This window comes from Oncorhynchus keta, chromosome 33, assembly GCF_023373465.1.
Source record: "Oncorhynchus keta strain PuntledgeMale-10-30-2019 chromosome 33, Oket_V2, whole genome shotgun sequence".
NCBI lineage: Eukaryota > Metazoa > Chordata > Actinopteri > Salmoniformes > Salmonidae > Oncorhynchus > Oncorhynchus keta.
This window is the reverse complement of record NC_068453.1, coordinates 14150937-14177786: the sequence shown is the minus strand read 5'-3', so window position 1 is coordinate 14177786 and position 26850 is coordinate 14150937. Positions and strand designations below refer to the sequence as shown.

At 44.2% G+C, this 26850-nt stretch overlaps 1 protein-coding gene and 1 long non-coding RNA gene across 2 annotated transcripts in view; one reads left to right on the top strand and one right to left on the bottom strand.

Annotated features, from left to right (window-relative positions):
- LOC118372257 (patatin-like phospholipase domain-containing protein 2) lies at window positions 1-26486 on the bottom strand. The gene is made up of 9 exons (XM_035758076.2): window positions 25943-26486; window positions 21193-21425; window positions 18539-18604; window positions 14447-14656; window positions 9548-9608; window positions 8726-8911; window positions 7679-7811; window positions 2840-2959; window positions 1-2714 (listed from the first exon to the last, which is right to left on the bottom strand). The coding sequence occupies exons 1-9, from the start codon at window positions 26241-26243 to the stop codon at window positions 2486-2488; spliced, it is 1539 nt and encodes a 512-aa protein (XP_035613969.1). The 5' UTR covers window positions 26244-26486; the 3' UTR covers window positions 1-2485.
- The window catches only part of LOC127914606 (uncharacterized), a 32247-nt gene continuing 21933 nt past the window's right edge, over window positions 16537-26850 (top strand). Inside the window, exon 1 of the long non-coding RNA XR_008089019.1 lies at window positions 16537-16652. This is a non-coding gene — a long non-coding RNA (uncharacterized LOC127914606). The remainder of the gene's footprint in view (window positions 16653-26850) is intronic.

Here is a 26850-nt window from a genome sequence, read left to right as displayed (position 1 = left end):
TAAGTTAAGACATTTTTTACATTCAGCATCACCCGGTCAAGGGAAATGTAATATTTTTTTCACAATAGGATTTTAATACTTACAGTATATTTAAACACAGAAGGTCCCATCATAAAAACCGTTGTTGCGTTTGTTATTAAGATAAGGTCCTTAATGTGAAATAACAACAGTAAAGTATATTTAAGAAATATACCGCTAACCACTAGGTCATCTTAGGGACATCTTAACCACCTGCCATCTTAGGGACAAGTAGATAGAGGTTTTCACAGTGTTACACACATTATAAATACAAGTACAGTATGTACCCTACTATAAATGGGGCAGTGTGGTAACTTAAATTTGACATTTGATTATGCCATTAAAATTGTGAATCCTATGCACCTAAAGTTATTGTTCAAAAGCAATGGTCAACATTGAGAGATATTGTGATTCAAATTTCTTGACATCACAGCTCATCACAGTAGTTCATAGTTCAGTTCAAGGGTCCTGTCTAATAGTATTCAGGAAAACACACAGCTCTTAGTCAAGGAAGTCAACGTCAACTCAGGTCAACAGTCCATTAGGAAGGAGGCATGAATGCTACATTTGACTGAACACAGGTAGTTAGGTACTGTAGGCATGTAGGTACTGTAGGTAAGTAGGTAGTGATAACACGTTATCTGGTAAAACTAGACAAAGTGATTTATAAAATGTGCATTTCCAAACAATAATTCACTGGCAGAGGGTGTGAGCTGGTTAAATGTTTTACAATGTGTACTGTAGAATAAAATATGATTGGTGGAGTGATCAAAATACATGATTGAGTCAATAGTGTGTCTAACAGTTCTAGATCCCAAAGCTATTCGATCACATGACCATGTTTTGCCTATCCGAATCCACCTTTCAGTTCCTATACACTATAGACAGGCCCCGTGGGAGGGAACTTTAGCTGGTACATGTGGTTTCCATATGTTTGATATGTTCCATTTATTCCATTTCAGACATTACAAAAATGCCCGTCCTCCTATAGCTCCTCCCACCCGTCTCTTTAATCGCTCAAATAGGTTAATAACTGATTGATAGTGCTAGCTTTGTGGTTTGCTGCAACCTACAGTATCAGACCACTACTTATGACACAACTTTGATTACAATATAGCTACAGTATGTCAAGGGGCAAGGCTCTAGACTGAAACCATTTAATGGCGTTTGTATTGGGTGCCGTGCGAGCTGAACATTCATGACATGTTCACCTCACTCAAAAGTTTAAAAAAATAATTAAAAAAAAAAGTCCTATTTTTTTGGGTGGCTAAGACCATGATTTGGTCAAACAGTAAAGTGCATTATCCTCATGATTCCTGCAATGAAAGTGTCTGCCCAGTCCCTTGGCTTGTTTCGCTGGAGCCACTGTGTGCACTCCAGGAGAGAGAAAAAAGGCTTCTTGATTGTATAGCATTTCAATATAACATTTCAAAATCCAATTGCAGGAAATAAATAGCTTTAGAAGCAACTACTGTGCTCAGCTTTCTGTGGGTATACTTTATATTTGTCATTTCCATAATATTCAGCTCAATTGAGCTCCTGAGTGGCACAGCAGTCTAAGGTACTACATCTCTGTGGTTGAGGCATCACTACAGACACCCTGGTTCAAATCCAGGCTGTATCATGACTAGCAGTGATTGGGAATCCCGTAGGGTGGCGCACAATTGGTCATCTGGGTTTGGCCGGTGTAGGCCGGCATTGTAAATAAGAATTTGTTCTTAGTGGACCTGCCTAGTTAAATAAAAAAAATAGCAACTATTTTACAATCAAAATATTAGATATGGCTTTAAGATACGAAGCCTGTGAAATGCGCTATTGCGAGGGTAGCAGGGCTACAACTGCAACAAAAAGGACATTACATTTACTTTTAGATTAATACATGGCTACTAGTAGTGGGTATTATATTTAGTATTAGTGATCTAGCTAATGTGTTTTGAGTTTTTACTTTATCATGTGGTGTATAAGCCCCAAAATAAATTTGTCTATGATATTAGTGCACATAACGATATAGGCAAATTCATCTCTATTGAACAAAAAATATCAAATTCTGGAGCCCTATTTTAACAATAAAATATAACAACTCACAATTCATAAATATATCAATTCGCAATTCATGACAATCACTGGATTAGGTTGCACATCAAAATAGTGTATCTGGAATCATGCTTTCCTGCTTGAACGTTAGATAGAACAACTTATTTCTTGAATAACCTACCATCTCAGTAGTTATGGTCCATCTTGGGTTAGTTATAAAAATCTTTGGTTTGACTTTACTCCCATAAAAACTCTGGATGGATATGTGGTTTGTGGCTAATGAGGCTAAAATATGACTCAAATTAAAGTGCATTCAGTTGACTAAAATGGCTCTGTTTTTATCATTTTAACAATGATTAAATCATTATTCAAATCACAAAAATGTGACTAAGATTTAATGATATTTTAGTCAAAATGCCAGACTAGAATGAATCTAAAAAAGAGTGCCAAAATGAACACTGAAGCAGATCTGTCGTGGGGAGGGGCTGGGCGTGTGGGGGCTGGTGGAGCAGTGGGAAGGGGGGGGGACAGGGATGTTCCAGTATTGGCTTTGGAAGTTGAGAACAGAACGAGCGAACACGGAGAGGTGACAGTCTCTCTCCCTGGGTCCGTCACTGTCCAGGGGTAGGGGCAGGCTCATGCAATTCCTCAGGGAACCATCACTGCAAAAAGAAAAACACACAAGGCCATTAGACTTTATTCATACTGTATGACATACATCCAAATCTACACGTAGACTCCATCCATCCATAATATAACCCAGTAGTAGAAACTCCATGTCTCTCACCTGGTTATGTCTGCTGGTGCTCCTCTCCGGGTCTGTCTGTACACGCTCCCAGCCACATCCCCAGCCACCCCAGCTAGCCAACGCATATCTGCAGGCACCTCTGGGATCCACTCCACAAACCTGGAGTACAGGAGAGGGACAAGAAGAGTCAATGTACTGTGATGTACCACCCAGTGGTGGATTGACTTGCCTATTGTTACAATGTCCACTAGGTGGCGGCCCTGTGCAGGACATTCAAATTGATTGGGTTTAGTAAGAAACCTCAACCTATTAAATTGTATTTGTCACATGCTTCCAACAATGCAGAGATAAAAAAGACAAATAATAAAAAAAGAATAACACAAGGAATAAATACACAATGAGTAACGATAACTTGGCAAAATACACAGGGTACCAGTACCGAGTTGATGTGCAGGGGTACGAGGTAATTGAGGTAGATATGTACATATAGGTAGTGATAAAATGACTAGACAACGGGATAGATTAAACGGTAACAGCAGCCTATGTGATAAATCAAAAGAGATTAGTACAAAAAGGGTCAATGCAGATATTCCTGGTAGCTATTGATTAATTATTTAACTATTCAGCAGTCTTATAGCTTAGGGGTGGAAGCTGAACGGTCAATGTCTTGGGTGGCTGGAGTCTCACAATTTTTAGGGCCTTCCTCTGACACCGCCTGGTATAGAGGTCCCGGATGGCAGGGAGCTCGGCCCCAGTGATGTACTGTGCCGTACACATTACCCTCTGTAACACCTTGTGGTCGGATGCCATGCAGCTACCATACCAAGCGGTGATAAAACCAGTCAAGATGCTCTCAAAGGAGCAGTTTGGAATTTTTTGAGGAATCTATTCAGGCTCCTGAGGGGGAAGATGCATCATATCCTCTTCACAACTGTGTTGGTGTGATGTAGACCATGATCATTCCTTAGTGATGTGGACACCAAGGAACTTGAAGCTCTCGACCTGCTCCACTTCAGCCCTGTTGATGTGGATGGGGGCATGCTCAGCCCTCCCCTTCCTGTAGTCCACAATCAGCTGTTTTGTCTTGCTGACATTGAGGGAGAGGTTGTTGTCCTGGCACCACACTGCCAGGTCTCTGGCCTCCTCCCTATAGGCTCATTGTCTCATTGTCATCGGTGATCAGGTCTGCTACCACCGTCGTATCGTTGGCAAACTTAATGATGGTGTTGGAGTCGTGCGCTGCCAGTCGTGGGTGAACAGAGAGTACACTAGGGGACTAAGCACGCACCCCTCAGGGGCCCCAGTGATGAGGGCCAGCGTGGCGGATGTGTTGTTGCCTAACCTCACCACCTGGAATGGCCAGGCAGGAAGTCCAGGATCCAGTTGAAGAGGGAGGTGTTCAATCCCAGGGGTCCTTAGTTTAGTGATGAGCTTGGAGGGCACTACGGTGTTGAACGCTGAGCTGTAGTCAATGAACAGCATTCTCACGTAAGTGTTCCTTTTGTCCAGGTGGGAAAGGGCAGTGTGGATTGTTTTATTTTTTATTTCACCTTTATTTAACCAGGTAGGCTAGTTGAGAACAAGTTCTCATTTGCAACTGCGACCTGGCCAAGATAAAGCATAGCAGTGTGAACAGACAACACAGAGTTACACATGGAGTAAACAATTAACAAGTCAATAACACAGTAGAAAAAAAGGGGCAGTCTATAAACAATGTGTGCAAAAGGCATGAGGAGGTAGGCGAATAATTACAATTTCGCAGATTAACACTGGAGTGATAAATGATCAGATGGTCATGTACAGGTAGAGATATTGGTGTGCAAAAGAGCAGAAAAGTAAATAAATAAAAACAGTATAAAAACAGTATGGGAATGAGGTAGGTGAAAATGGGTGGGCTATTTACCAATAGACTATGTACAGCTGCAGCAATCAGTTAGCTGCTCAGATAGCTGATGTTTGAAGTTGGTGAGGGAGATAAAAGTCTCCAACTTCAGTGATTTTTGCAGTTCGTTCCAGTCACAGGCAGCAGAGTACTGGAACGAAAAGCGGCCAAAGAGGTGTTGGCTTTAGGGATGATCAGTGAGATACACCTGCTGGAGCGCGTGCTACGGATGGGTGTTGCCATCGTGACCAGTGAACTGAGATAAGGCGGAGCTTTACCTAGCATGGACTTGTAGATGACCTGGAGCCAGTGGGTCTGGCGACGAATATGTAGTGAGGGCCAGCCGACTAGAGCATACAAGTCGCAGTGGTGGGTGGTATAAGGTTCTTTAGTGACAAAACGGACGGCACTGTGATAGACTGCATCCAGTTTGCTGAGTAGAGTGTTGGAAGCCATTTTGTAGATGACATCGCCGAAGTCGAGGATCGGTAGGATAGTCAGTTTTACTAGGGTAAGCTTGGCGGCGTGAGTGAAGGAGGCTTTGTTGCGGAATAGAAAGCCGACTCTTGATTTGATTTTCGATTGGAGATGTTTGATATGAGTCTGGAAGGAGAGTTTGCAGTCTAGCCAGACACCTAGGTACTTATAGATGTCCACATATTCAAGGTCGGAACCATCCAGGGTGGTGATGCTAGTCGGGCATGCGGGTGCAGGCAGCGATCGGTTGAAAAGCATGCATTTAGTTTTACTAGCGTTTAAGAGCAGTTGGAGGCCACGGAAGGAGTGTTGTATGGCATTGAAGCTCGTTTGGAGGTTAGATAGCACAGTGTCCAATGACGGGCCGAAAGTATATAGAATGGTGTCGTCTGCGTAGAGGTGGATCAGGGAATCGCACGCAGCAAGAGCAACATCATTGATATATACAGAGAAAAGAGTCGGCCCGAGAATTGAACCCTGTGGCACCCCCATAGATACTGCCAGAGGACCGGACAGCATGCCCTCCGATTTGACACACTGAACTCTGTCTGCAAAGTAATTGGTGAACCAGGCAAGGCAGTCATCCGAAAAACCGAGGCTACTGAGTCTGCCGATAAGAATATGGTGATTGACAGAGTCGAAAGCCTTGGCAAGGTCGATGAAGACGGCTGCACAGTACTGTCTTTTATCGATGGCGGTTATGATATCGTTTAGTACCTTGAGTGTGGCTGAGGTGCACCCGTGACCGGCTCGGAAACCAGATTGCACAGCGGAGAAGGTACGGTGGGATTCGAGATGGTCAGTGACCTGTTTGCTGACTTGGCTTTCGAAGACCTTGTAATAGAGATTGCGTAAACTGGATCTTTTGGGGAGTTATGTGAATTGGAGTGGGTCTAGGGTGTCTGGGATGATGGTGTTTATGTAAGCCATGACTTTCAAAACATTTTATGGCTACAGATGTGAGTGCTGCGATAGTCATTTAGACAGGTTACCTTGGCGTCCTTTGGCACAGGGATTATGGCGGTCTGCTTGAAACATATAGGCATTACAGATTGGATCAGGGAGAGGTTGAAAATGTCACTGACGACGCTTACCAGTTGGTCAGCGCATGCTCCGAGTATGCATCCTGATCAACCGTCTGGCCTTGTGAATGTTAACCTGTTTATAGATCTTACTCACATCGGCAACGAGAGCGTGATCTCACATTCAACCGGCACAGCTGGTACTCTCATGCATGGTTCAGTGTTGCTAGCCTCAAAGTGAGCATAGAAGGTATTTAGCTCGTCTGGTAGGCTCGCAACACTGGACAGTTTCCCTTTGTAATCCATGATTGTTTGCAAGCCCAACCACATGCGACGAGCGTCTGAGCCAGAGTAGTAAGATTCGATTTTGGTCCTGTATTGACGCTTTTCCTGTTTGATGGTTCGTCGGAGGGAGTATCGAGATTTCTTATAAGCATCCACATTAGTGTCCTGCTCCTTGAAAGCAGCAGTTCTGGCCTTTAGGCCAGTGCGGATGTTGCCTACAATCCATGGCAACAATAAATATGTATGTACGGTCAATTTGGGGACGACCGCGTCGATGCACTTATTATTGAAGCTGGTGACTGATGTGGTAAACTCCTCAATGCCATCGGATGAATCCTGGAACATATCCCAGTCTGTGCTAGCGAAACAGTGCTGTCCGCGTCATCAGACAACTTCCACATTTTGCCCGTCACTGGTACTTCCTGTTTGAGTTTTTGCTTGTAAGCAGGAATCAGGATTATAGAGTTATGGTCAGAATTGCCAAATGGAGGTCAAGGGAGAACTTTGTATGCATCTCTGTGTGTGGAGTAAAGGTGATCTAGAGTTTTTTGGACTCTAGTTGCACAGGTGACATGCTGGTAGAAATGAGGTGAAACGGATTTCCTGCATTGAAGTCACTGGCCACGAGGAGCATTTTCTTGTTTGCTTATAGCCCTATACAGCTCGTTGAATGTGATCTAAGTGTCGCATCGGTAAATAGTATGGTCTACAGCTTATCATGAGCTATTCCAACTCAAGAAAGCAGAACCTAGAGACTTTCTTAATATTAGCGATCGCACACCAGCTGTTGTTAACAAAGAGACACACACACCACCTCCCCTGAGCTTCTCAGACGCCACCGTTCTGTCCAAATACATTTATATTTACCATGTCCTTGTTTTGCCACAACTGAGAAATATAGGATATTACAGTTCGTCAGATCACATTGATAGGATAGTCTCGAACAGAGCTCATTCCGTTTATTTTCCAGTGATTGCACGTTCGCCAACAGAACAGAGGGTAGATATTTGGTTGCTGTGGTGGGCTAATGAGGTTGCTGTATGCTAAAGGATAGTTATGCTAAAGGATATTTCTGGGCTTTTTAAAAGCTGATTTGTTTGCGTTACTGTTGTCATTGGTTGCTGTTTGAGCTACTGTGACTGCATTGAGTTCATTGAGGGCTTGTTAGTTTGTGGTAGGTAGCACTAGTAGTGGTATAGGATGTAGACTTACCTCTTGCCCACTGAGTAGGCCGATACCACAGGTAGTGTGCAGGGCAGGAGCATGTAGGAGGCCACTCTGACCGGCAGCATCTCAGACACCTGAGCATACAGACCAGGCTTCTGCTGGCACGCCTCACAAAACACTACAGTCATAGAGACACAACATGTCACACTTCGCTGACACGGGCACAGCCTCAGATGACTTTCAGATACACACAACAACCACAGCCCCCCTCTTGACAGCAGAAGGAAAAAATTGCAGTTTAAGAGTTATGTTCCTGCAATTCGTCACATTCTGCCATGTGGCGTAGAGATAATGTTGTAGTTTTCAACCAAGTTTGCTACAATTCTACACATTCTGCCTTTGGGCAGAGAGAAAATGTTGTAGTTTTAAACCCAAGTTTGCTGCAATTCTACACATTTTGCCATGGGGCGGAGAGAAGATTTAGCCGTTTTTAATATGATATCTGAGTGACTAACGAAATCATTGGGGGCTCCCCGATCTGTAATTCAACCATGATCATGATTACTGTAAGTTTAGATAGTTGGCTAAATTAGAATTTATCAACCCCCCCCCAAAAATGCTGACATGGGCTAATTGAGTGACGGAGTAGCTAAGTTTCCATCCAATTTGCGACAGATTTTCATGTGAATATGATCAAATCTGCATAAAACAATATGCACATTTTCCCACCAGAGATGTGTTTTCATCAAACTGACTTTTTGCGGATAAAAGGCTGGTTGTGATGAGTTAGTGCCTGCCATGTCTGCATCTATAAAATTGTACTGGCATTTCATTTTTTCATCAGCCTGGTGGTGACCTTTTTTAATGCTTCAGGTAATTCAACTGCATTAAATGGTTGATGGAAACCTGGTTAGTGACTGACATATCAAGAGAAAAACCGCTGATGCACAACCATCTTACTAAATTGTACCTTGTGTATTCTACTATACGAACTCTCAAGAGTAAGTTGAGACCCCGGCTGAGTAAAAAAATATCATATATATAAAAGCGTGACGCCAGTTGCCAATCCCTGATCTAGGTTGACCCATCTACCTTTTTTGATTTGGGTTGGCAGGTTGTCAACAATCTGCTCATCCAACCACCAGTGTTGCTTCCTCAGGAGGCGGAGCCGCCAGAACATCCAGTTCTTTGTTGTTTCCATGGCGATGGGCTTGCAGCAGGCGGCTTCTGATAGGTTGGGGTTGGGGCCGGCAGTCGGACACTCCAGCTTCAGCAGGTCTGACATCATAAACAATACATTCATCATCTTTATAATGCAGCATAGACATGTTGTTTGTTTAGCAACAAAACCGACGCATGGCAACTATGGGGCAAAACAGACACAGTTGGCTTAGGTTGTTGACAACATGTAAACTATATTTTGTCTCAATGTTTATTGAAACCATAGATACAATTGCACAATGAGCATTTGTTGTCACTTAAATACATTGTTAAAGTTGTTGGTTGGCTAGCTAGCCATATTAGTATTGACATGAAATCAGTCTAAACACCTCAAAACAAGACCTGGTAATCAAGATAAACCTAGAAACCTGGTATAAACTATAAAACTGAAGCTAGCCACCTACAAGTCCCCACACGGCAGCTTCTTGTCATTGTTGCTAGCTATCTGACTGTTCAGAATCATAACAAAGCACGGCTTCCGCCACCATCGATGTGCGCACATTTTCGTGACCTTGTCAGCCAACCCGTCTGTCTATACGAATATTACACCATAAATAAGCGTTGGTTTACTCCATACTTCATGTTGAACCCTGTACAATTGACATCATTGATGCTCACTGCATGTATGTCACATTAGCTTATGATCTTAGCACAGCCCACTACTACTGTCAAAGGCAACCTAGTTATACTCACGGTTCTCCTCAAGAAAGCGAAGGGCGTCCTTGTAGCCACTCTGACATATCTCTGCCATGACCTGTCAAAGAAAACACATAGATCATACCTAAGGGATCATATGCAAGAGGTAGATTGAATAAATATACTGCTCATATAAAAGAGACACATGATACCCATAAGACATAGATTTTGTTAATATATATGCCATTTAGCAGACGCTTTTATCCAAAGCGACTTACAGTCATGTGTGCATACATTCTACGTATGGGTGGTCCCGGGAATTGAACCCACTACCCTGGCGTTACAAGCGCCATGCTCTACCAACTGAGCTACAGAAGGACCACTGTTGATGTGGTCACCAAGGAATTTGACGCTCTCAACCTGCTCCACTATAGCCCCGTCGATGAGAATGTGGATGTGCTCGGTGCTCCTTTTCCTGTAGCCCACAATCATCTCCTTAGTCTTGGTTACGTTGAGGGGTAGGTTGTTATTCTGGCACCACCCGGCCAGGTCTCTGACCTCCTCCCTATAGGCTGTCTTGTCGTTGTCAGTGATCAGGCCTACCAATGTTGTGTCATCAGCAAACTTAATGATGGTGTTGGAGTCGTGCCTGGCCATGCAGTGGTGGGTGAACAGGGAGTACAGGAGGGGACTGAGCACGCACCCCTGGGGAGCTCCAGTGTTGAGGATCAGCGTGGAAGATGTGTTGCTACCTACCCTCACCACCTGGGGGCGGCCTGTCAGGAAGTCCAGGATCCAGTTGCAGAGGGAGGTGTTTAGTCCCAGGTTCCTTAGCTTAGTGATGAGCTTTGAGGGTACTATGGTGTTGAACGCTGAGCTGTAGTCAATGAACAGCATTCTCACATAGGTGTTCCTTTAGTCCAGATGGGAAAGGGCAGTGTGGAGTGCAATAGAGATTGCATCATCTGTGGATCTGTTTGGGCGGTATGTAAATTGGAGTGGGTCTAGGGTTTCTGGGATAATGGTGTTGATGTGAGCCATTACCAGTCTTTCAAAGCACTTCATGGCTACGGACGTGAATGCTACGGGTCTGTAGTCATTTAGGCAGGTTGCCTTTGTGTTCTTGGGCACAGGGACTATGGTGGTCTGCTTAAAGCATGTTGGTATTACAGGCTCAATCAGGGACATGCTGAAAATGTCAGTGAAGACACCTGCCAGTTGGTCAGCACATGCCCGGAGCACACGTCCTGGTAATCCATCTGGCCCCGCAGCCTTGTGTATGTTGACCTGTTTAAAGGTCTAACTCACATTGGCTACGGAGAGAGTGATCACACAGTCGTCCGGAACAGCTGATGCTCTCATGCATGCCTCAGTGTTGCTTGCCTCGAAGCGAGCATAGAAGTTATTTCGTTCGTCTGGTAGGCTCGTGTCACTGGGCAGCTCGCAGCTGTGCTTCCCTTTGTAGTCTGTAATAGTTTGCAAGACCTGCCACATCCGACGAGCGTTGAAGCCAGTGTAGTATGATTCAATCTTATCCCTGTATTGACTCTTTGCCTGTTTGATGGTTCATCGCAGGGCATTCTGGGATTTCTTGTCAGCTTCCGTGTTAGAGTCCTGCACCTTGAAAGCGGCAGCTCTACCCTTTAGCTCAGTGCGAATGTTGCCTGTAATCCATGGCTTCTGTTTGGGATATGTACGTACAGTCACTGTGGGGACAACATCCTCAATGCACTTATTGATAAAGCCAGTGACTGATGTGGTGTATTCCTCAATGTCATTGGAAGAATCTCGGAACATGTTCCAGTCTGTGATAGCAAAGCAGTCCTGTAGTTTAACATCTGCTTCATCTTACTTTTTTTTTTAATAGACCGAGTCACTGGTGCTTCCTGCATTCATTTTTGCTTGTAAGCAGGAATCAGGAGGATAGAGTTGTGGTCAGATTTACCAAATGGAGGGCGAGGGAGAGCATTGTGCACGTCTCTGTGTGTGCAGTACAGGTGATCTAGAAATGTTTTTCCCTCTGGTTGCACATTTAACATGTTGATAGAGATTTGGTAGAACTGATTTAGGTTTCCCTGCATTAAAGTCTCCGGCCACGAGGAGCGCTGGGTGAGTGGTTTCCTGTTTGCTTATTTCCTTATACAGCGGACTGAGTGCGGTCTTAGTGCCAGCATCTGTCTGTGGTGGTAAATAAACAGCCACGAAAAGTATAGCTGAGAAATCTCTAGGCAAGTAGTGTGGCCTGCAGTTTATCACAATATACTCTACTTCAGGCGAGCAAAATCTAGAGACTTCCTTAGATTTCGTGCACCAGCTGTTGTTTCCAAATATGCACAGACCACCCCCCCTCGTCTTACCAGTGTGTGCCGTTCTATCCTGCTGGTACAGCGTGTATCCCGCTAGCTGAATATCCATGTCATCATTCAGCCACGATTCCGTGAAGCATAGGATATTAAAGTTTTTGATGTGCCGTTGGTCGGATATTCATGATCGTACCTCGTCTAGTTTATTGTCCAATGATTGCACGTTGGCGAGTAATATTGACGGTAACGGCAGCTTTCCTAGTTGCCTTCTGCGGGTCCGGACGAGGTATCCGGCTCTTCGTCCTCTGCGTCGCTTACTTTTGCAAATAATTGGGATGTCTGCCCTGTGGGGTGTTTGGAGAATATCGTGTGAGTCCTGCTTGTTGTTGAAGAAATCTTTGTCTAATCTGAGGTGAGGGATCGCTGTCCTGATATCCAGAAGTCAATTGGAGGTATATCTGTGGATTTATTTCAAGGCCTATCTTCAAACTCAGTGCCACTTTGCTTGACATCATGGGAAAATCAAAAGAAATCAGCCAAGACCTCAGAAAAACAATTGTAGACCTCCACAAGTCTGGTTCATCCTTGGGATCAATTTCCAAATGCATGAAGGTCCCACGTTCATCTGTACAAACAATAGTACGCAAGTATAAACACCATGGGACCACGCAACCATCATACCGCTCAGTCTCCTAGAGTTGAACATACTTTGGTGCGAAAACCCCAAGCATACTTCCAAAGTTGTGGCAAAATGGCTTAAGGACAACAAAGTCAGCATTTGTGTATGAGAGAATCTACAGATCTGCAGTTCATGTGGGACGCTCTGTGAACGCAGCTGCCCTCATCTCCGTCCACATGGTGGTGCAGGTTAGAGAGCTATGCAACTCCCTGGCGAACGGTGGCACCGACGACCGGGGAAAGCTAATGGAGCTAAGTCACCATGCCGACCATACCACCAGCACACTCAAGTGTACTGCGCACGCGACCGCCGGCCAGAGAGCCCTCTGGCTGAACAACGCAAGGGTGTCAGAGGGAGAAGGGAAAGATTCTCAATGGACAGATTGATCCCACCAGACTTTTTGGACCAGCCTTATAGGAGATACAGGCCAGGTTTGACTCTAAGAAAAAGGAGACTGAGGCACTGGGCTCCCTGTTACCACAGAAACAATCCCTGAAACCGCAGAAGCCCACATTTGCCCAGGTCGTCAACATGAGCCTTCCCTCCCAGAACTGGAGGATCCCTAAGAAGCCTCAGCAGGCTTCTCCTGCATTTACCACCCAAGGACAGACACAGTATGCTCACCAGCAACGCAGTGCCTCAGGGCACAGGCGTCACTCCAAGCAACGAGCAGCGGAGACACCCTCAGCTTCATCCGGAGGGAAGGGGAAGAAGCGGCACACCTAGTGCTCGAAGATCCGGAAGAGTTCGTTTGACCTTAATGACCAGGGTCTTCTCAGGAGTCCTGCGTCAAGACCCACAAGCTCGTTTACACATGGTATAGGTGTAGCACAGGAGCCCCCCTCAAGACCTATAAGCCCTCATTGGGGTGGGTCAACACTACTCTTCCCAAAGTATAGTTCACAAATAAAGAGTTCCCATCACATCCCGGCCCACGGTCCGAGGGTAATGGTTCAGAATGTTCCCATGCAAAACAATCAACCTGCGGATCTGCCCCAGTGGGGTGACTGCCACAGAGCTCCCCGTCCCCCCCAGGGGACAGGCGGGTTCCCTTACTTCTGACAGAGAGCAGTGTCATGCATGTGCAGTCTCCCCTTGGGTTCCACGCACCGTAGACCAGGGGTACAGACTACAATTCGCAGGGGTCCCCCAGCATTTCATGTTCACTGCACAGGGGGAAGCTGCCTGAGTCCTTAGGGACGCCCTCAGGATACAGTCTCTACATGTACCATCAGGTACATGTACCAAAACAGGCTTCTCAGGAAACTGACTACTGGCAATCGGTGTGATTTGCAAGTATCCCATAGTGAGATGTCAAACCGAGTCGACTGAAAGAAAACTTTGGGTTACCGTATTTAAGCTCAGTTCAGTGTAGGCGATGTGGGAGACATCTCACCAGATTGCACCTCTTGCACGACTTGTGTAAGAGGTAGTTCTTAGAATGAGGAAACCAGAGCAGTACAGGGTGTTATATAGACATGCAAGGCATACACCCATAAAGCTCTGATTGGCCTGTTAGGCGTGATTGAATAAGGATTCAACCAATGACCCGCCGAAGAAGGCGTGTCTCATAGTGAGATGTCTCCCTCAGGAAACCTGGGTTACATACCGTAACCCAAACATTTAATATTACATTCATAACCCATACATAAGACATTTACAATCAGGCATAAACAACCACATCTAATGAATGGGACTAAGGAGGATCCTGACAGAGCATACATAACGACTTCCTAACACATTCATAACCCATAAATAACGCATTGGTAAGCAGTCATAGCGGGCGTCCACCACTCTGAGTGGTTCTTAGGAGAACCCTTTTTGTTTCCAGGTCGAACTCTCTGTGGAAAGGGTTCTACATGGAACCAAAAAAGGTTCTACTTGGAACTAAAAAGGGTTCTTCAAAGAGTCCTATGTGGACAGCCAAAGATCCCTTCTAGGTTCTTGATAGAGAAATAGGTGCTAAGTGTGGACCTTGGGTTCTGGGGGGAACAGGGCCTTGCTGAGGCGGTACATGTTGCTCAGGTTCAACCGGATGGAGGTGTTGGTGAGACGAAGCTCGTGGAAGTTGAAAGAGGTGTCCCGTGGACAGATGTCACTTTCACCCGAAAACGGAGAGATGCTGATGGTGTTCTTCAGCTCCGACTGAGGAAGGTTGTCACTTATTCCCCCATCCACGTAACGCTACAGAGAGAAGAGGGGGAGACAGGGAGGAGGAAGAGAGCGAGAAAGTGAGAATAATTGGGTGTTTTTGGACCCATGCACAAATTTAAACAAGCCTGTTTCACTATTTCCTTACATCAGGACCACAGCCTCTCCACAGAACAAGACCCCAGGCATACTGTGGTCAAGATGTCTCAGGGCTGACAGATATGACTGTTCTACATCTCTTATAATGTATAAAGGCTATCAACTTAGAATGAATGCCAGACAAATTCTCCAAGGGGTAAGACACATCAATATACAGTGGGGCAAAAAAGTATTTAGTCAGCCACCAATTGTGCAAGTTCTCCCACTTAAAAAGATGAGGCCTGTAATTTTCATCATAGGTACACTTCAAATATGACAGACAAAATGACAGAGAAAATGAGAGAGAAAAAAATCCAGAAAATCACATTGTAGGATTTTTAATGAATTTATTTGCAAATGATTGTGGAAAGTAAGTATTTTGTCACCTACAAACAACCAAGATTTCTGGCTCTCAGCTTGGTTTGAAGAAATCAACTGTGGGAGCAATTATTAGGAAATGGAAGACATACAAGACCACTGATAATCTTCCTCGATCTGGGGCTCCACGCAAGATCTCACCCCGTGGGGTCAAAATGATCACAAGAACGGTGAACAAAAATCCCAGAACCACACCTAGTGAATGGCCTGCAGAGAGCTGGGACGAAAATAACAAAGCCTACCATCAGTAACACACTACGCCGCCAGGGACTCAAATCCTGCAGTGCCAGACGTGTCCCCCTGCTTAAGCCAGTACATGTCCAGGCCCGTCTGAAGTTTGCTAGAGAGCATTTGGATGATCCAGAAGAAGATTGGGAGAATGTCATATGGTCAGATGAAACCAAAATATAACTTTTTGGTAAAAACTCAACTCGTCGTGTTTGGAGGACAAAGAATGCTGAGTTGCATCCAAAGAACACCATACCTACTGTGAAGCATGGGGTGGAAACATCATGCTTTGGGGCTGTTTTTCTGCAAAGGGACCAGGACGACTGATCCGTGTAAAGGAAAGAATGAATGGGGCCATGTATCGTGAGATTTTGAGTGAAAACCTTCTTTCATCAGCAAGGCCATTGAAGATGAAACGTGGCTGGGTCTTTCAGCATGACAATGATCCCAAACACACCGCCCGGGCAACGAAGGAGTGGCTTCGTATGAAGCATTTCAAGGTCCTGGAGTGGCCTAGCCAGTCTCCAGATCTCATCCCCCATAGAAAATCTTTGGAGGGAGTTGAAAGTCCGTGTTGCCCAGCAACAGCCCCAAAACATCACTGCTCTAGAGGAGATCTGCATGGAGGAATGGGCCAAAATACCAGCAACAGTGTGTGAAAACCTTGTGAAGACTTACAGAAAACGTTTGAACTCTGTCATTGCCAACAAAGGGTATATAACAAAGTATTGAGATAAACTTTTGTTATTGACCAAATACTTATTTTCCACCATAATTTGCAAATAAATTCATACAATGTGATTTTCTGGATTTTTTTTTTCTCATTTTGTCTGTCATAGTTGAAGTGTACCTATGATGAAAATTACAGGCCTCTCTCGTCTTTTTAAGTGGGAAACTTGCACAATTGGTGGCTGACTAAATATTTTTTGGCCCCACTGTAGCTGTTACAGCATCCCCCTTCCAAGGGCACTATCTCACTGTTTTGTGTAAGTATTTGTTAATTCGCTTTCTGGAGCCACGCTGTCTGAATTTCACCCATCCTCACTCTTTCTCCCCCTCACCTAAGATATCAATATCTCCTCCAGCTCATGGCTTCAGCCAATCAGACAGTAGCAATGTGTCTCAACCCTGTGCATGCTCTAGCCATGCAATCTCTCCAGGCCCTGATTGGCTAGCCAGCCTGACCCACACTCTCCAAGGGAGTAAATATTGCCCTGTAAATAAACTGTGTTATTCCAGTCTGGAGTGCGGGTGAACAGATGTGCATTCGATTTGTGACTACAAAGTAAGTTGATGTCGCTGTTGTCATTGTAGTATGTGCTAGAATAGCACTATTCCATGTAGTTCTCATTCCTGTTATTATGTTACTACTGATAATGTATGCAAAGAGTCCTTGCTCTTGTGTGTTGCTGTGAAATAGGATAATATTTGTATAATATACAGTCCGTGTCATCATTCTTACTGTGCTATTGTCACGCTCGTCATTAATCTGGTGTTACTATGTAATGCATGGTTATTAAGTCATTATTAGATACAGTCCTTGTTGTGCTATACCATATCTCATTCTATCGTACTCTGAACATATCTATCCAGGACAGTGCATTTGTCTCCTGTATAGCATATTTACTCCCTCTCTATTTCAGTCCATTACAGAACCATACCCATGTACATCTTCTCCTGTGTATGATGAAAGTTCCTGTGCGTGTTAACTCTGGGCTGTTTTATTCCCCTCTAACCGGGGGAGGTGTCAGTGAGTCACGAACCAGTAAAATATGTAGAGGGTCGCCCTCTTTAAACAGCCGTGTGCCCGAGACCGAAATAGATATAGCACATAGGCCACTTAAGCACTGACAGAGACCGCTAGGTATTTTGAGAAGAGAGGAAGTAAATAATAGTTGGAAAATCTATTATAAATATCTTCTGCTAAAAAAAGAAAACGTGCCACTTAACCCAACTCGGTTATCACTGAAACCGAATGTATACGATACGACATATTCAAGGAAACATTTTCCTTGTGGGCATATTAGGCATGGCGTGTCAGCACAAGATTTCCCCTAAGCCAGCTTCTCCACACTGCCAAATCATGACCAAACAGACCGACAGTACTATTTGGAGAATTAATCATTTTTGCCAGTCTTATGTAATTGCACGATGCAGCTCCATTTCAAGTACAGATTTGTGCATAATTAACATTTTTCTTGTGTAAAACACTTAGGACATCTAAGGGAAAAAAGGATATCAGTGCCAGTTCCAAAGCCAGATTAAGACTCAATTTGGCAGTGAGGTTGGCAAAAACATTGGGTTGTTAGTTGACCTGAAATGCACATAGATCCTTTTTTCTGGATCTTAGTAGAATTTGGACCCATTTTGAGTCTCACATACAATAGTGTTCTCTCTACTCCCACCATTTAAAAAGGGGAAACCGAGTTTGTTTCTAGTAATCTCTCCTCCTTCAGTCTTCATCTGTGGACTTTACATGGCGGTTAGCAGCCAACCTGGCTACGCAGACGCTCATTGACGCGCGGAAGAACTTTAGATTAAATGGTTGAACAACATGCATGTGTACATATATATTTATTTTGCAATGCAACGAGTGGCGGTGTGGTTAGCATATTAGACAGGTCTGTGTGTTCATGTGCTCAGTCACAATGTAGACATGGCTCTGAGCCAGTTCTTCCCCTGAGTCAGAATCGTACGAGAGAGAAAGAGAATACTTTGATAGGTCATTGATATATGGTAGTTGATGTTTTGAAGGACTGTGCTCCTATGTCCTAGTGACTCAGTTTAGAATGGAGCAAACCTGGACTTCCTGGTCCCAATCTGCTGAGGCCAGAAACCAGTCTGGAAGTATATAATACACCACTGGTCTGCCAAGGGAAATGGTTCACGGGCTGATTAGCTCATAGAGTAAGGTAGACTGACACATGAACAAGTACCAGAGTGTATGCACAGACCGACAGACAGACAGACAGACACACAAACAGAAAAACACAACATTGCGCTACACTTGAACCTAGCCACCTTATGACTATGACCTGAGCAATAAAGGCATTAGAGACGAGACCATAATAAACCCAGTCTAACATCTGCTGCTTTTTCTTAGAAAACAAGGAAACAGTGTTCAAAGAAACGTAAGAAAGCAGTTGAGGCATTAGGGCCTTGGGCACTTACCACTCCTTGGAAGGATGGAGGGATCAGGCCACAGTATATGGGGATGAAACAGCTACACAGCAGTGCCTGTAGACACATCAGAGAGAGAGAGAGATGTTACACAGTCCAACCCAGTTTACATTACATACAACACATGTAAACAGTCAATGGCAAGGCCAGTAGGTGAAAGGACAAATATTTTTTATTTTTTTATTTCACCTTTATTTAACCAGGTAGGCTAGTTGAGAACAAGTTCTCATTTGCAACACGACCTGGCCAAGATAAAGCATAGCAGTGTGAACAGACAACACAGAGTTACACATGGAGTAAACAATTAACAAGTCAATAACACAGTAGAAAAAAAGGGGAGTCAATATACATTGTGTGCAAAAGGCATGAGGAGGTAGCCGAATAATTACAATTTTGCAGATTAACACTGGAGTGATAAATGATCAGATGGTCATGTACAGGAAGATATACTGGTGTGCAAAAGGGCAGAAAAGTAAATACATAAAAACAGTATGGGGATGAGGTAGGTGAAAATGGGTGGACTATTTACCAATAGACTATGTACAGCTGCAGCGATCAGTTAGCTGCTCAGATAGCAGATGTTTGAAGTTGGTGAGGGAGATAAAAGTCTCCAACTTCAGCGATTTTTGCAATTCGGTCCAGTCACAGGCATCAGAGTACTGGAACGAAAGGCGGCCAAATGAGGTGTTGGCTTTAGGGATGATCAGTGAGATACACCTGCTGGAGCGCGTGCTACGGATGGGTGTTGCCATCGTGACCAGTGAACTGAGATAAGGCGGAGCTTTACCTAGCATGGACTTGTAGATGACCTGGAGCCAGTGGGTCTGGCGACGAATATGTAGCGAGGGCCAGCCGACTAGAGCATACAAGTCGCAGTGGTGGGTGGTATAAGGTGCTTTAGTGACAAAACGGATGGCACTGTGATAAACTGCATCCAGTTTGCTGAGTAGAGTGTTGGAAGCAATTTTGTAGATGACATCGCCAAAGTCGAGGATCGGTAGGATAGTCAGTTTTACTAGGGTAAGTTTGGCGGCGTGAGTGAAGGCGGCTTTGTTGCGGAATAGAAAGCCGACTCTTGATTTGATTTTCGATTGGAGATGTTTGATATGAGTCTAGAAGGAGAGTTTACAGTCTAGTCAGACAACTAGGTACTTATAGATGTCCACATATTCAAGGTCGGAACCATCCAGGGTGGAGATGCTGGTCAGGCGTGCGGGTGCAGGCAGCGAACGGTTGAAAAGCATGCATTTGGTTTTACTAGCGTTTAAGAGCAGTCGGAGGCCACGGAAGGAGTGTTGTATTGCATTGAAGCTCATTTGGAGGTTAGATAGCACAGTGTCCAAGGACGGGCCGGAAGTATATAGAATGGTGTCGTCTGCGTAGAGGTGGATCAGTGAATCGCCCGCATCAAGAGCAATATCATTGATATATACAGAGAAAAGAGTCTGTCCGAGAATTGAACCCTGTGGCACCCCATAGAGACTGCCAGAGGACCGGACAGCATGCCCTCCGATTTGACACACTGAACTCTGTCTGCAAAGTAATTGCTGAACCAGGCAAGGCAGTCATCCGAAAAACCGAGGCTACTGAGTCTGCCGATAAGAATATGGTGATTGACAGAGTCGAAGGCCTTGGCAAGGTCGATGAAGACGGCTGCACAGTACTGTCTTTTATCGATGGCGGTTATGATATCGTTTAGTACCTTGAGTGTGGCTGAGGTGCACCCGTGACCGGCTCGGAAACCAGATTGCACAGCGGAGAAGGTACGGTGGGATTCGAGATGGTCAGTGACCTGTTTGTTGACTTGGCTTTCGAAGACCTTAGATAGGCAGGGCAGGATGGATATAGGTCTGTAACAGTTTGGGTCCAGGGTGTCTCCCCCTTTCAAGAGGGGGATGACTGCAGCAGCTTTCCAATCCTTGGGGATCTCAGACAATATGAAAGAGAGGTTGAACAGGCTGGTAATAGGGGTTGCGACAATGGCGGCGGATAGTTTCAGAAATAGAGGGTCCAGATTGTCAAGCCCAGCTGATTTGTACGGGTCCAGGTTTTGCAGCTCTTTCAGAACATCTGCTATCTGGATTTGGGTAAAGGAGAACCTGGAGAGGCTTGGGCGAGTAGCTGCGGGGGGCGGATCTGTTGGCCGAGGTTGGAGTAGCCAGGCGGAAGGCATGGCTAGCCGTTGAGAAATACTTGTTGAAGTTTTCGATAATCATGGATTTATCGGTGGTGACCGTGTTACCTAGCCTCAGTGCAGTGGGCAGCTGGGAGGAGGTGCTCTTGTTCTCCATGGACTTCACAGTGTCCCAGAACTTTTTGGAGTTGGAGCTACAGGATGCAAACTTCTGCTTGAAGAAGCTGGCCTTAGCTTTCCTGACTGACTGTGTGTATTGGTTCCTGACTTCCCTGAACAGTTGCTTATCGCGGGGACTATTCGATGCTATTGGGATATGGAAAAACTTAAGTGCTCAGGGGTGTTCAGGGCCCATATTCACAATGTGCTTCATAGTAGGAGCGCTGATCTACGATCAGGTCCCAACTCCAATCCATTATGATTTAAGTGGCAAAACTGATCCTAGATCAGTACTCCAACTCGGATATGTTTTGTGAATAGCAACCCAGGTGGGTTGAGTGGGGACACTCACCTGGATGAGCTCCTCCTTGGACTTGAACTCGGACACGATGACGTTTTGTCCATCAGATACGCGAGTGAGTGACACACACAGCCTCCCGGAGGCGAGTGTGTGCGCGTCGGCGGGCAGGTCACGCTCCAGGCCCGACCTGATGATCTTAACCGGGTTGAAGGAGGGGTGGAGGGGACCCAGGTTACGCTTCCGGGCCTCCTTTACTGTCTCGATCACATCCTCACAGCACTTAGCTAGAGGAGGGGAGAGACAGAGAGACAGTGTGTTAGTTGTGTTTGGGCCTTCCGCTGGGAGGAATTGGATGTTTTTTATTCAAAGGAAGATTAATTCTCAAGGGAACTAAACAGTGATCTGTAGCTCACAAAACATTTCTCCACTGGTTTAACTTATTTACTGCTCTGCACCTGTACTGAGCTAGTTATATGTGTTCATCTTGTCTACACTTGGATGGAATGGATCTGAAGACTGTTATACACAGTGTTCTAGTAAAGAAAATCTATTGGTGATAAGAAAATACTGAGGTAGTCTAATAGTTCATCAAATGGCTACCAAGACTATCTGCAGTGACTGACTTTTTTTGCACGGACTCTCTTGCACTGGCTCTATGCACACTCACTGGACTCACCCATACACTCACACATACTACAGCGACAATCACACACACACACTACATACACTCTCACACACACTCTCACACACACTTTCACACGCTGCTGCTACTCTATTTATTATCTATTATGATTGCCTAGTCACTTGTACCCTTACCTACTTGTACATTTCACCTAAATCACCTCAACTACCTCGTACCCCAGCACATTGACTCGGTACCGGTACTCCTTTTATATAGCCTCGTATATTTTGTGTTCCCATTTCCTTTTTTTATGTGCAAATGTTCTTACTTAAGCCCTTCACAGTAAAGTTGACACCTGTTGTATTTGGTGCATGGGGCATAGAGAATATTTTGCAGCTGTGAAGCAAATTTCCTGTAATAAAAAAAATGTCATGGCTTATGACATATTCATATACTATCTGGGGGGCCCAACCCAAGTTAACATATGTCAAACAGTCCCTCAGCCAGCCAAATCACCAGTTGAGATCTTTATCAGCCTCTCTCCCCTCAGAAAACACAGTCATCACAGGAGGTTGGTGGCACCTTATTTGGGGAGAATGGGCTTATGGTAATGGCTGGAGCGGAATCAGAGGAACGGTATCAAATACATCAAACACATGGTTTCCAGACATTATTATGAGCCGTCCTCCCCTCAGCAGCCTCCACTGACGGTCATAAATCAACAGCTGTTCAACGTGGATTCTTCAACGGCAAAACCCTTTTGGTGCATCTTTTATTGGAAGCGTTGTTAATGGTAATGTTATCTGTCTTAGTTGGCAGGCTAACGCTACCACACATTCATGGGCGTTACCAAGCACATATTGTGTAGACCTTATGCATTTTTTTTTTTTTTAGCTTTTTGAATAATTCAAATCAAATTTTATTGGTCACATACACGTTTAGCAGATGTTATTGTGGGTGTTTCGAAATGCTTTTGTTCCTAGCGCCAACAGTGCAGTAATGTATAACAACTCACAAAAATACACAGAAATCTAAAAGTAAAAGAATGGAATTAAGAAATTGATAAACATTAGGAGGAGCAATGTCAGTGTCATTGACTAAAATACAGTAGAATACAATATATACAGTGCCTTGCGAAAGTATTCAGCCCCCTTGAACATTGCGACCTTTTGCCACATTTCAGGCTTCAAACATAAAGATATAAAACTGTATTTTTTTGTGAAGAATCAACAACAAGTGGGACACAATCATGAAGTGGAACGACATTTATTGGATATTTCAAACTTTTTTAACAAATCAAAAACTGAAAAATTGGGCGTGCAAAATTATTCAGCCCCTTTACTTTCAGTGCAGCAAACTCTCTCCAGAAGTTCAGTGAGGATCTCTGAATGATCCAATGTTGACCTAAATGACTAATGATGATAAATACAATCCACCTGTGTATAATCAAGTCTCCGTATAAATGCACCTGCACTGTGATAGTCTCAGAGGTCCGTTAAAAGCGCAGAGAGCATCATGAAGAACAAGGAACACAGCAGGCAGGTCCGAGATACTGTTGTGAAGAAGTTTAAAGCCGGATTTGGATACAAAAAGATTTCCCAAGCTTTAAACATCCCAAAGAGCACTGTGCAAGCGATAATATTGACACCCCCGCACATTGACTCAGTACCGGTACCCCCTGTATATAGCCTCTGTATTGTTATTTTGTGTTACTTTTTATTATATATTTTACTTTAGTTTATTTAGTAAATAATTTTTCTTGAACTGCATTATTGGTTATGGGCTTGTAAGTAAGCCTTTCACGGTAAGGTCTACACCGGTTGTATTCGACGCTGTGACAAATAAAATGTTATTTGATTCTGGTCGTAATGCTGGTGAGTTACCGCCGCTCTGATATCAAAAAGTTAGTTCCGGCTGTATGTAATAACACAAAAAAACATTCTGGGTTAATTATGTAAGAAATAACACACAACAAACCTAGAAGAAGAGCTGCCAGCGCCATCTATTTTATTTCAGGAATGATGTTCAAACCCCTGCTCATATGAAACCTCTCTCCTGGACGAATCAATTGATCCACACCAGTCACTTTCCTCCATCCTCACCTACCACAGGTACTTTTGGCTGGCTGAGTTAGCGTTTTATAGCCAAGACCAAAATCCAAGACCAAAAATCCAAGGCCAAAAATACTAGACATTTACATAATTGTATTTCACTTTACAGGAATCTCTGTGATACAACCTCTCCCCGGATTACACAAAACGAAGTACTATTACACACCTCAGTGGAGTACCTGACCAGAGCTCCCCTTTGCGTGCACATAAAAACATCTATAGATATCTGTACATCCCCTGAACTGTGACATGAACTCAGGCTACCTGTCTTCCCCTTGCCTGTCGTTTGCTCTGTATTCGTAGTGCCTGTATAACATTGACATTGAGTAAAGCTGAAACAGTTCAAATGGGCTGTGGGCCTGTGTTCGGTACAGCTACATGTTCAACACAGCTCAACTGTCATGACCTGCTTAATTGACACCTCCCCACTAGATGGGGTGATGTACTTGTTGTCGGTGATATAAAAGTTGGCGTTGATGGGGTCACAATAGTGCATTGCCTGTCAAGTCTCCTCGCTGCTGATTGGTCAACTCAGTGGAGCCACATTCTTATCTGGTCGAGGCTGGAGAAGGGGAGGTGTAGTTGAGTGAGCTTGAGGCTTTTACGGTCTGTGCCTGTCAGCTTGTAACATGATGAGAGAGAGTGAGAAAGGGCCTGGAGGATATCTGTAAGATATTTTGTGAATAGGTCTAAAACCGTAAATGTATTTGGAGAGTTTTTTTGGCCACCGAGCCTAGACACAAACATTCATGAACACATGAAAAAAGTAATCTCTACATCAAATAATGTAATTTTTCTCCATAGAATTGCTGCAGAAAGATTTTACACAATTTTACATTTTGGAGAGGTGCCTGGGTATGGACAAAAGAACATTCAGTCAGATTGGTATAAGATATCAGCATAATTTTTCCAGGCACATGTTGACAAGATGTTGGGGAATCACTGGAGGTTGACCAGCTGAGTATATTTGACTAGTCACCTTAGTGTACAGCTCAATGAACAAACCAGGCGTTTTGTTATATTTTAGTCTTCTGTGATATAGTGTATATAAAGTGTAATATTGGGATGCAATCTCAAAATGGAATACATTTCAACTCCATATCATACATGGTACAGGTGTATTCTTCAATTTAAGCCCATAACCATGTGTGATGTGTATACTCTTGTCTCAAAGTCGATTTGTTTAAGACTACCAGGAAACGCTCTGTGCAGACCCCTGTTTAAAGCCCACAGTGGTAAAAGGTTCATGACCCCTATATTGACTGTTCACTCTATAAGTCAAATAAATAAATAAATGTATTGGTCACATACACGTGTTTAGCAGATGTTATTGCGGTTGTAGCGAAATGTCTCCCTCTATTACTCTTTCTTTCAATCTCTCACCCTCTTTAACACGCTCTCATTTAAACATGATACAACTGGGACAGGTATGAACTGATTCCAAGAAACCTTGCAGGCTACTCCTTAGTCTCTTGACTATAAAGGTTCTAGGGTTCAAAATTACGAGAGGGAAAAAGGCCAGGTATCGACAGTCAGCTAAGAACTACTCTCTAAGTCAGTTCTATGTGATGCAAGGTTATATTTGCTCTTAATCGTGATTGCATGTGTGTCCCAAGTCAGCGAGATCCATCAGTGCCATTGGGAGGCCCCTGATCCAAAGGACCAATAGGTCAATAGTCCTATAACTGACCCAGATGACTTTCATCAATGGTGTGACATGATCAATGAGTGGAAGGCTACCATATTTATACACAGGCATGTATTTTGGCTCAAATTATACATAATTTGCCGTTTTTAACATGAGAAAAGTGTAGCCTTTTTAAAAATTCTAAATTCAACCTAACTATTAAATAGGAGCAAAGTTTCCAGCATTGTTCATGTAATTTCACCCCATGTCTCAAGACCACAAGTTATTATTCTTTAAAGTGAATTTGACTGCAAATCTGAAGTTGCCCTAAACACATGAAAGAGAGGACTACTCCTTGTGCGTAAAAGTCTCCATCCAGGCAATCAACTGATGACAGGGACCGGTGAAATCAAGGGGCCAGTGTAGGGTACTGTAGCCTACCTATGGATGCCTGGCTGGCGAGCATCGAGGCGGAGAGGGAACCAGCTGAAGCACCGTAGATCTTGGTGGCACCTTTGATAAGGTAGGGCGCTTGTTCCAACAGGCAGCTGGCCACTCCGATGTGATAGATCCCCAGGAACCCGCAGCCGGCGAACGACAGATTCCATTCCTTTGTTAGGTCGAACATCCCGGGAGGACAAGTCTTTAACGAGGACCTACAAGACGGAGAGTAATCTACTGAGAATCGCCGGAGCGCTGAACTACCCGGTTCTAGGAGAGGGCGGGTCTGGCCAATCTGCATAAGGAGGCAGAGTCTTATTTTAGGTGGAGCCACGACCCACACTCTGCATTGGAAATAAATTAAATAGATGCATTCGATTAATATCTATTATATCATAATCTGTATATTTGTTTAACCTGCCTGCTATTACTATGACAACTCGAACCTTATTAACCGATTTGAGTAGTCTATATCGTCCACTGCGGCCAAGAGAGCCGAGACTCGCAAAACCCAGTCAAGCCACCCGCGTTTCAGGCTCCTCCTGAATTTGGTTCGCGAATACACAACACTTTCCGGTATCGCGTATTTTCAGGTAGAAAAACCTAGGGGGGAAAGATCAGGTCGTACCATTCTAGCCAATGAGAGGGCAGATAAGCGTGTGAGCAACAGACACAACTCCGATATAAAGTATTTGTTCGCAAAGTTCCTGGAATGTTACGTGCTCTATTTATTACAGTATACTCGTAACAACCTAATCATTGCGAAACTCATATTCGATCAAACAAGTAGTGATGTTACGTTTGATACAGGAGCTCCAATGCATGCCTTGAAATCGTTAAGATGCTAACGCCTCGATCACACCTACAGTACAAAGAGCAAAATGAGCTCCAAGGCATGCCTTGAAATC